Below are 10,053 nucleotides of genomic sequence, written 5' to 3' on the forward strand. Positions count from 1 at the left end.
AAAGAGAAGGAAGGATAGTAGATAGTCCCCTGAATTGAATGGGGGTTTATTTTTCTTCATAATACAAAATCCCTCTAATATGATTTGATATATTTGATGTGGCTGACTATTTAATGCACAGTGCTGTGCTCTAACCTGTCTTCGTCATGCTCTAATTTTTTTTTTTGAGCTGGGGGGTCGTTTAATTTCGGTATAGCATGAGACATCATGGTATTTGAATGATTGACGATAACAAATTATATGGTGTTCCTTCTGCAGGTATTGAATGGAGTCTAGATAATGATGCATCCAATTCTGCAGTCTTAGTTGCCAGTGAAGCACATGCCATAACTTTGGCAGTTGAAGGACTCTTGGGAGTTGTTTTCACTGTTGCAACTTTAACAGATGAAGCCATAGATGTTGGAGAGGTAATTTTATATATTGTCTTCATTTTATCCTTTCTTTTTGTTATGTTGCTTAATGGCCCATTTTCTCGACTTCAATTCAGCTAGAGTCCCCTAGATGTGATAACGATCCACCTGCCAAATGGAGTGGTAAAACTGCAATTCTCTGCCTCTCAATGGTTGACTCACTGTGGTTGACAATACTTGATGCATTATCCCTTATTCTATCAAGGTTTGTTTTTCTACATGCATTTTTTGTATAAATAAAAATTGACATTGGTGGAATGACCTTACCATGTTTAAGAACCTATTATAGACTTGATTTTATTCTATCTCAACCTTTTATCTATTGATTATCATGTTGGTCTTGCACCCACTTTTTTTTGAAAATTTTGCATACAATTAGTATCTTTTTTAAACAAAGTGTTACTGTGTTAGTACTAAGGCATACAGATAGAGTGCAAACTTATGCATCTGAAATTTGAGTATGAGTAACATGGTGGACATATTTAATAATTGTTGAATTTTTAGAAATCCATCCTATAAAACGTTATCTATTTTTTTTATATTCTACTGGTTTCGACTTATTCTATTCTTATGTTGTTTTTTACGATTTCAATATATTCCTGACATCTGACTTGTGGTTAATTTAAAGGTCACAAGGAGAGGCCATTGTGTTGGAAATATTAAAGGGATATCAGGCATTCACTCAGGTACCTCCATTTTGTGGTTTTTTAGTGACATCTGAAATCAACTTTGAATTTTTAAAATCAATATATGATTTATATGATTAAACAGGCTTGTGGAATCCTCCGAGCTGTAGAACCTTTAAACTCATTTCTTGCTTCCCTTTGCAAATTTACCATCAATTTTCCAGTTGAAACTGAAAAAAGGAGGTATGGTATTTGAATGTCAAATTATTTCTCAGTTTGTCATTTATTTGGCTGTCTTTAAAGAATTCAAGCTGACAGTACTGAGATTTTGGCTGTAATTTGAGATAATAGCAGTGGTTTGCCGTCTCCTGTATCAAAACGGTCTGAACTATCAGTTGAGCAGAGGGATAGCATTGTGCTTACGCCCAAGAATGTACAGGTTGTCCTTCTGTATATATGTATGGCAATGCATACTTTTTTCCTTGACTGCAATCATTTTTTTCATCTCATTTTGCTTAATGGATGTGTATTTGGCTGAATAATTGCAACTACTCATATGTTTCTCTCTTGCTGATTTTGTGAACTAGGCCTTGAGAACTCTCTTCAACATTGCTCATCGATTGCATAATGTTTTGGGCCCATCCTGGGTTTTGGTGCGTCATATTTTTCTCCTGTTTTCTGTTAATAGATTGTTTTTTTACCTAATGAGTGGTCATGATGAATACCTGCAGGTTTTGGAAACTCTAGCAGCTTTAGATCGCGCAATTCATTCCCCACATGCTACTACTCAGGTATTTTATTTGTTCTATTATTGTTATTCAGTAGACTGGGCATCAATTGCCAAACAAGTTTGCGGAAGTCATGGACTAGCAATATTGAAGCATTGACCTTTTTCATAGCGACCTTTTTCCTTTATGATGATTATAATATGTGGTCACTACAGGGCCAAGCTATGACCATGTAAATGAATAAATGGTCTGGTTGTTTGATTTTAAATTGCTAAAAGAGATAGCAGTAAAAGTCCAATATAGAGATAACTTGAGTCCCAATGTAATTATTCTTGTTGGAGATATAGATCAAAACCATCTTTGGCCCTTCTCCTTATAGGTAAAGCTTTCATGATAACAACCCTTTTCTACTGATTTTCTGCAACATCGGAGACATGTAAAGCTCTCTCTTTCTCTTGATGTGTGTCAAGTGACTTTAGCCATGAATTGGTTGCTTGCTTTTATGCACTTCCTTATATCTCATCCATCTGGCTCAGTTTCCTAAGCTCAATCTCAGGGGGTTGTACCATAGCTGATGGAATGGCTCTGTATTACCTAAACTATTTATGTTGTTCTTTGGAATATCTAGAAATAAGTCTTTTCGGCTAACGACTCTGTTTTAGGATATTATTGTTCTTTCGGCTTCTTTTTAGTTCTTGATTAAAGGTTTCTTTATGTGGCCATCCCTAGTAAATAATGCTAGTAGGGTTTGGAGAGCTTTACTGTTTTTGACCTGTTTGATTGATTTTTCTAGGTTTCTTTTCTTGTGCCTCTTCTCACAATATCTTATCATCTTCTGTTGTACTCTATTCTGTTTAATTCTAAAATGACTTCGCAAAAAAAGTGTCAAGTTAAATTTCATATGTGGCATAGTTTTGTTGAATTTCTTTCTGGTGTCTTCAATTGAAGCTTACAGAGTACATGATCATTAACTCTGCAGGAGGTTTCTACCCCTGTCCCAAAGTTCGCAAGGGAGTTATCAACTCAATACAGTGACTTCAATATACTCTCTTCTTTGAACTCTCAGGTGAATGAACAGATTTAACTTTGTTTGGTGGCCACTGACATGAAAGATAAATTTAAGTACAACACCCAACTTAGGGTAAATATGAATATAATGTTCCTGCAGGCTTGTTATCTTAAAAGTCCCATATGAAATATGTTTTCCTTGTTAAAACTCTCTCTTTCCTGGAAATTATTTTCATGTTCAAAGTTGAGAATGCAAGCCTGATTTTAATTACTAACTAGGCATCTATTTTATTTTTCTGCATTTGTCCTTTCATAATTTATAGGCCAATTATTCTAACCTTGTACTGTTTTCTGTTTGAAAGCTCTTTGAGAGCTCTGCTCTGATGCATATATCTGCTGTAAAATCCCTCCTCTCTGCATTATGTCAACTTTCACATCAATGCATGTTGAGTACTTCAAGTGGTTCAGGACCAACGGCTAGTCAAAGAATTGGAAGTATCAGCTTTTCGGTGGAGAGAATGATATCCATCCTTGTGAATAATGTTCACAGTATGTAGCTTCAATAATTATGAGCATAATAGTGAATGTACATGTATGCTGGATGTTGTTTGTCCTTCACTTTTCATCATTTGCAATATTTATGATATCTACCTATTTAGATTTAATTAATATGTTCATTATTGAAATTTTTATTAATGTTTGAAGATTCCTGTCTTACTTTTTTCACTGTAGGGGTTGAGCCATTTTGGGATCAAGTTGTTAGTCACTTTCTTGAGGTTTCCTTCTCTCTCTCTTATGTTTCTTTGATGTGACAGTGCTAGTTTCACTTTCATCCCTCCTGATATTGTGATGTGATTTTGCAGCTTGCTGACAATCCTAATCCTCATTTGAAAAATATGGCACTTGATGCGCTTGATCAATCTATTTCTGCAGTATTAGGTTCTGAGCAATTCGAAGACTACAAGCAATCCAAGTCTCTTGAAACATCTCAGGAAGTGAGACCTTCTACCATTTTTATAGCCAAAAACCCATATTTTATTCATAGCAAGATTTATAATGTGTCACAATGATTTGCAGATGGAAGCTAGTCTCAATAGGTTGATGTCTCTTGAATGTTCTGTCATATCTCCCCTAAAGGTTCTTTATTTTTCTACCCAAAGTGTAGATGTTCGTGTTGGATCTTTGAAAATTCTCTTGCATGTCTTAGAGGTAACAATATTGCTTACTGGTCAAGTTTTGTTTTCAATTTTATTTCCTTATTCTTAATTTCTTCAAGTGATGTTATTTTAAAAAAAATTCCAGAGATATGGAGAAAAACTCCATTACAGCTGGCCGAATATACTAGAACTGTTGAGGTTGGCCTTCTTATGCCTTTTGTGCTCCTGTTTATTGAGAATCCTTTGGTTAATCTCTTTACTTTTGTCTTACTGTAAGGTATGTAGCAGATGTTTCAGAGAAGGATCTTGTTACTATTGGTTTCCAGGTATTTTGAGTTAATTTTCAGCATTTATTGTGACGGGGCTGTTGTTATATTGAGTTGACCAGTAGCATTCCCCCCTAGCTACTTACGACGTTAAGTCTGAAAAGTACCCTATATTAAGTGGTGACCTTTTCAAGAGAAAACTCATTGTTATCTTGTTCTTTACACTCCCTGGTTCCATACCCTTGCAGCTTCTCTTGAAAATTTCTTTGTAAACATAGAAGATTTAGTTACAATTATATGAATATTTACTTGCTTTATTTTCAAAGAATAAATCTAATAGTTATTTGAGTAAATTATTAAAAATTCCTTCCCCCTATTTTCCTCATTTTAACATTCCTCCCCTGTTTTCTAAACCTACACAAACCTTCTATTTTTGGTATTTTTCTCAAACTTCTTGTGAAAGCTCTGTCCGGGAGCTTTGTGCAGGTTCTGAAAATATTTATCTGCTTTACTTTTTGTTTTCATTGATTAAATCTATGACTGTCTTTGATTCATCCCTTTTTTGAGTTCTTAAAACTATTACAACAAAAACCCAATCTTTTCGATGGAATCAACTAAATAGATCAAACGCTGGCCTAATGCAATAAACCAATTTATTTTAATGGTTTTGTGATAATTTTTTATTTATTTCTATCCACTTCTAACTGTTGTTTATGGGCATTGTCATAATTTTTGATGTTTTCAAGGCAATCTAATCTGTCATTTGCTTCGTGTGTGCTTTCTAAGCATTAGATACATATCAATTCTCATTACATTACAAACTGCAAGTTTTGTAAAAAAAACCTGAAAGTTAATTCTGGGGTATCATTTTAAGTTGTTATTACTTATGAATTTATTCCATTACTCCTTGTTTTAGTTTTGTATGAATTTATCCCATTCTTGATCCGTCTTGCATATTCCAACTTTTCTTAGATCTTTTACTTTTTTGACTGGCAATAGTTTGATATTTGAACTAAATGATTCACATGATTTCAAAAAGTTGTTGCTTATTTCTTCTAATATATTCCTTTTGCTTTAACATTGTAATGTTTTCTTATTTTTCAATTTATTCATGCTTAGAACCTACGAGTGATAATGAATGATGGACTGTCCGCCTTACCTAGAGACTGCCTTCAAGTGTGAGATCTCAAATTTCATCTTACCTATATCCATACTGCATAGATGCATAATTTTTTTATTTTATTTTTATCTTGTGACTACTTTTTGAGTTTCCTCGTAAATGTTGTTTTTCATGTTACAGACTCATGTATGCACCACACACAATTTGCCCACATATATTAATTCCTGACAGGCTCTTTATGTCATCTTACCTGGATGTATTACAGGTGTGTTGATGTCACAGGAGCATACAGTGCTCAAAAGACAGAGTTGAACATAAGTTTGACGGCGGTTGGACTCCTGTGGACTATGACTGATTTCATTGCAAAGGGCCTTCTCAATGAACCTTTTGAAGAAAAGGCAACAGGTTTAGATTATGTTGTCAAGCCACCTGTGTCATAGACTCTCATTATTATGAAATTATACCAAGTGTTCTATAATGGTTATACTTTTCAGGTGTTGTTTCTACAGTGAAGCTGACAGACAGCGAAAATATGGAGGATAAAAAACATAGCTTTCCTAGTAATGCAAGAGATCGACCTTGTTATGTGGATGATGTTGATTTTGAGAAACTTTTATTCTCTGTTTTCTCATTACTTCAAAACCTTGGGGCAGATGAGAGACCAGAGGTATGATAAATAAATTTCTAATCTTGTTTTACTTCCAGTGTTAATGAAAATATTCTTTGTGTTAAGACTGTCAAAATCTATTTCTGTTTAATATCCCTCAAGTATAGGGATTCATTTGAATAGAAGTATTAACATGAATTTAGTTATATATGAGTATTAATAGGGATTTAGTTATATATGAGTACTAATAGAATTTGGTTGTTTAGTAATCTAATATATATATTGTTGAATAAGAGAAAATGAGAAGAGAAAATAATAAGGGTTTGAATATTATTGATAGTAGCTTAATGCTAACTTAATTACAAAAGACTCAATACTAATCTCTATTTATAGAGAAAGATAGACTCAATCCTAAATCAGGAATAAATCAAAATAATAATGAGAGATATTCTAAGATATCTCTATGATTATAAATTGATCCTAGGAAATAACTCAAGATACTCTAATATAATATAAAAGATATTATAAGATATTTTCTAATATTCTAATATATATATATATATATATCTGATGTATTACCAATATAATTTAATTCAATAACTATATTTTTACTCTAATTCTTGAGATGGTATCAGAGCTCTTGGTTTAAAACTCGCTTCTGCGTAAACCCTAGCCGCCTTTATTGCGGTAAACTTGAGCCACCGTCATTGTGGCCCTTTGCTGCCTTCATTGCAGTCTATTTGTGATCCCTAAAGTTTGTTTGTTGCCTTCTTTGTTATGAAACTAGCTGTCACTGCCGTGAACACAACTTTCAACTTTTCTCACCACTGTTGATCACTATACATTGACCGTATCACACCACCTCCCTCCAACCAGTCGTTCGCCGCCATTTTTCGCAGATTGTTAATCAGAGAAACTTGCTGTTTTTTGTTTTTCATCCATGGCGGGAGAAGTAGTGATTCATAATGAAACCGATAATGAAACAGGAAATAAAGTGTGATATCCAGATCCAGTGCTGAAGTAGAATTTAGGACAATGGCACAAGGAATATGTGCCATTAGCATATTAGCATAGCACATAATCCAGTGCAACATGATAGAACCAGACATATTGAAGTTGATGGACATTTCATCAAAGAAAAACTCGACAATGGCCTAATTTGCACTCCATATGTCTCCTCCCAAGACAACTTTGCAGATCTTCTAACTAAAGGGCTAAACAACAACAACTCTAAAAGAATTGTATCCAAGTTGGGAATGAATAACATCTATTCACCAGCTTGAGAGGGAATGTCAAAATCTGTTTCTGTTTAATATCCCTCAAGTATAGTGATTCAGTTGAATAAGAATACTAGTAGGGATTTAGTTATATATGAGTACTAATAGAATTTGGTTGTTTAATAATCTAGTATATATATATTTTTACTCTAATTCTTGAGAAAGACAAATTCCCATGTCGCCATTTTGCTAGTGATCATGTATTACAACATTCTTTTGAGGTAGAGCGTGATTGAGCTTAAAAAGCTGCTAAAACAAGTGTTGAAGATGCAGTCCTGGCTGTGATGAAGAAAGGATAGAGGCAATTTTGTTTTTGAGTGCATTAGAATGTAAGAACAATTACAATTCCTCATTTAGATCAAGTTTGAACAGGGTGATTTTGGATGGACAAGGTGGAGGAGAGGAGAATGATTTACCACGGGATAAGGGGAAGGAGAACGTGAGGAGTTAGCCATGGGTGTAGGGGAAGACATCGAACCTATATGCTCAGTTTAAAGGGCAGAACTGGTGGTTAAAGGCACATAATCTCCCCCCTATTCAATTTTCCCCCTTGTCATTGCCCCTATCCTCCCATATTTTCCCCAATGTTGCCGCCTGATCTAGACTCGACATGCAAGTCAACATACGGTCACAAGTGGTTCCTAGCGCCTCATCCAATTGTGCAAGATCTCCTCCACTGCATACTGTCATCTAGATGTATGAGCTATGATAATGTTGAATTTCTGTCTGTCTAGATTAGACCATACTTACCTCTATTTATAATAGCATACAGAATAAATTCAAAAAATACTATTTAATATGATTTACTAAGTCTGATCCCAATAATAAACTCTAATCCTAATAATAAATATTAGGATTTGATTATTTGATTTTAATACCCCCTAAACCATACTAAACTTAAAGCTTTTTACAATGGGTGGATGTAATGTATAGAAAATAGAAACAGCAGGGTTGTTTGTAGCTGCTGCCAGAAAGTTGTAGTGCGAGCATAGGTGATTGTAGCAAAGTCAATTGGGCTTGCCAGAGGATTCCAAAGGTGGCTGTGCTGGTTGTTGAGAATGGGTCTCACTGGAGAAGACACAACTAGTTCAATCACAATTGGAAGCAGAGAGAAACACATCGGCATGAAAGAGAGAAGCACGATGAATGTTGACCGACTAAGGAGCTAATAAGAGGTTACAGCAGAACCGAACAAGGAAGTCCTTGTAGAGGAGAGATCAAAATGGCACCAAAAATAAACTATCGCCAAATTCAGAAGAAACTCCAAAACAGATCCAGATCCAGGATCGGTGTACCCGGCACACCTCTACGCACGGCTGGCTGCGACGGCGGTGATGGAAAAATCAACAACTTGGCTGGGAACATGACTGTCCCGTTGAAGCTGAAACTTTGGGGTTGGATAAATCAGGAGATTCTGCTACTGTTAGTGGTGGTTTCGCAAAAAAAAAGATGTCAGAAAATTCTCCAGCAGCGGCGGTGTGGTAGTAGTGCGACCGCCAGTGGAAGGCTCACTTGTATGTGGTGGTGGTTGGTCGTTGGTCTCATCAGAAAATAGCACAGCTGAAATGGTAGTTGGGTGGTGTAGGGCACTTGTCGAAAACTTTTCTGGTGGCGGTGGTTGTGGTTGGTCGTTTGTCCACGCTCTTGATACTTAGTCTTAGGTATGAGACTAGAGATATGGCCAAAATAATCATTATAAGACTTTGGCAATTCTCACCTCTTAAGCTAGGTTTTGGGGTTGAATTAAGCTTAACCTAAATTCCAAGATCTCCAAACTCCCATTGCTATGTGTTTGTACTTTTCGATTATGTTTTATATTGAGGCTAACACATCCTTACACAATCGACTTGTAAGGTGAGGGGTGTTGCTCTCTATAAATTATTTCCAGGCCTATCTCTTTTCAGTGTGGGACTTGAGTTTTTTTCAATATTTTTCAATGGCAATTACGGAAATTTAGAAAATAAAGCAAAACCCATCAAATACAAACACCTAAATAACATTACTCTCTACTCTTACTGCTTGATAGGAAAGCTTTCTGGCACTGAAAGTTTTGTTTTGCAGGTGCGAAATTCTGCTGTCAGGACACTTTTCCAAACATTAGGAACTCATGGGCAAAAGCTTTCAAAGAGCATGTGGGAAGATTGTCTTTGGAATTATGTATTTCCTACATTAAATCGTGCTTCTTTCATGGTAATCTGAAACTGTTGTAGTTGATATTTGAGTGCCTATTTCCAGCACAAGCGGATATTTTGAAATTTTGGTTATTTGGCAAGTAGGTTGCTACTTCATCAAAAGACGAATGGCAAGGCAAAGAACTTGGAACTCGAGGAGGAAAAGCGGTTCATATGCTCATACATCATAGGTATTAGAAATTTTATTTATTGTGGCCTCAATGATGCACGGTTGTAGGGAGAATGAGAAGCTGTTCAGAGTTGGGATAAAAGCGTATATTTGCTCAAAAGACTCTGAAGTCTGAACAGTGTTCATGATAAGGATCCCTAGCGTCCTAAACTTAAACTTGTATTCACTAATTATTAATTATACGATTCTTTTCTTCCATAATGAAATCTATAAACAAAAAATGATCAATTGTTATTTGACTAAATTATGACACTTGTACTCTTTAGTCACCAAAGCTGCCAATGTTTGTAATTCCCTGTCCAGTGTTTTTAAATGGCTCCCAGTGCCATGGCATGGAGGACTTTGTACCAGCCGCCACAGGCAATTTGTGAATCACCACTTGCCATGGCCACGCCAAAGGTTGCAATCCCACATTTATATGGAGGAATTATGCATTCTGCCATAAACTGCTATTCATTGACAACATTTCCCACATCACTTCCTTAAATTTCCC

The 10,053-nt window shown here is 35.5% G+C and overlaps 1 protein-coding gene across 3 annotated transcripts in view; it reads left to right on the forward strand.

Annotated features, from left to right (window-relative positions):
- LOC101491023 (uncharacterized) overlaps positions 1 to 10,053 on the forward strand; it is a 36,433-nt gene that overhangs the window by 16,867 nt on the left and 9,513 nt on the right. Inside the window, exons 15-33 of one of the 3 annotated variants that reach the window (XM_012714473.3) lie at positions 259 to 407; positions 488 to 615; positions 1,039 to 1,096; positions 1,182 to 1,279; positions 1,388 to 1,475; positions 1,624 to 1,689; positions 1,768 to 1,827; positions 2,744 to 2,830; positions 3,135 to 3,321; positions 3,505 to 3,548; positions 3,636 to 3,767; positions 3,850 to 3,981; positions 4,075 to 4,127; positions 4,207 to 4,255; positions 5,315 to 5,373; positions 5,581 to 5,720; positions 5,810 to 5,982; positions 9,261 to 9,389; positions 9,476 to 9,561. In XM_012714473.3, the coding sequence (XP_012569927.1) occupies positions 259 to 407; positions 488 to 615; positions 1,039 to 1,096; positions 1,182 to 1,279; positions 1,388 to 1,475; positions 1,624 to 1,689; positions 1,768 to 1,827; positions 2,744 to 2,830; positions 3,135 to 3,321; positions 3,505 to 3,548; positions 3,636 to 3,767; positions 3,850 to 3,981; positions 4,075 to 4,127; positions 4,207 to 4,255; positions 5,315 to 5,373; positions 5,581 to 5,720; positions 5,810 to 5,982; positions 9,261 to 9,389; positions 9,476 to 9,561 (1,918 nt within the window). The remainder of the gene's footprint in view (positions 1 to 258; positions 408 to 487; positions 616 to 1,038; positions 1,097 to 1,181; positions 1,280 to 1,387; positions 1,476 to 1,623; positions 1,690 to 1,767; positions 1,828 to 2,743; positions 2,831 to 3,134; positions 3,322 to 3,504; positions 3,549 to 3,635; positions 3,768 to 3,849; positions 3,982 to 4,074; positions 4,128 to 4,206; positions 4,256 to 5,314; positions 5,374 to 5,580; positions 5,721 to 5,809; positions 5,983 to 9,260; positions 9,390 to 9,475; positions 9,562 to 10,053) is intronic. The other 2 variants (XM_012714474.3, XM_004495721.4) reach the window with 2 other exon arrangements.

The sequence above is a fragment of the Cicer arietinum genome, chromosome 4 (genome assembly GCF_000331145.2).
Source record: "Cicer arietinum cultivar CDC Frontier isolate Library 1 chromosome 4, Cicar.CDCFrontier_v2.0, whole genome shotgun sequence".
Taxonomy (NCBI): Eukaryota; Viridiplantae; Streptophyta; class Magnoliopsida; order Fabales; family Fabaceae; genus Cicer; species Cicer arietinum.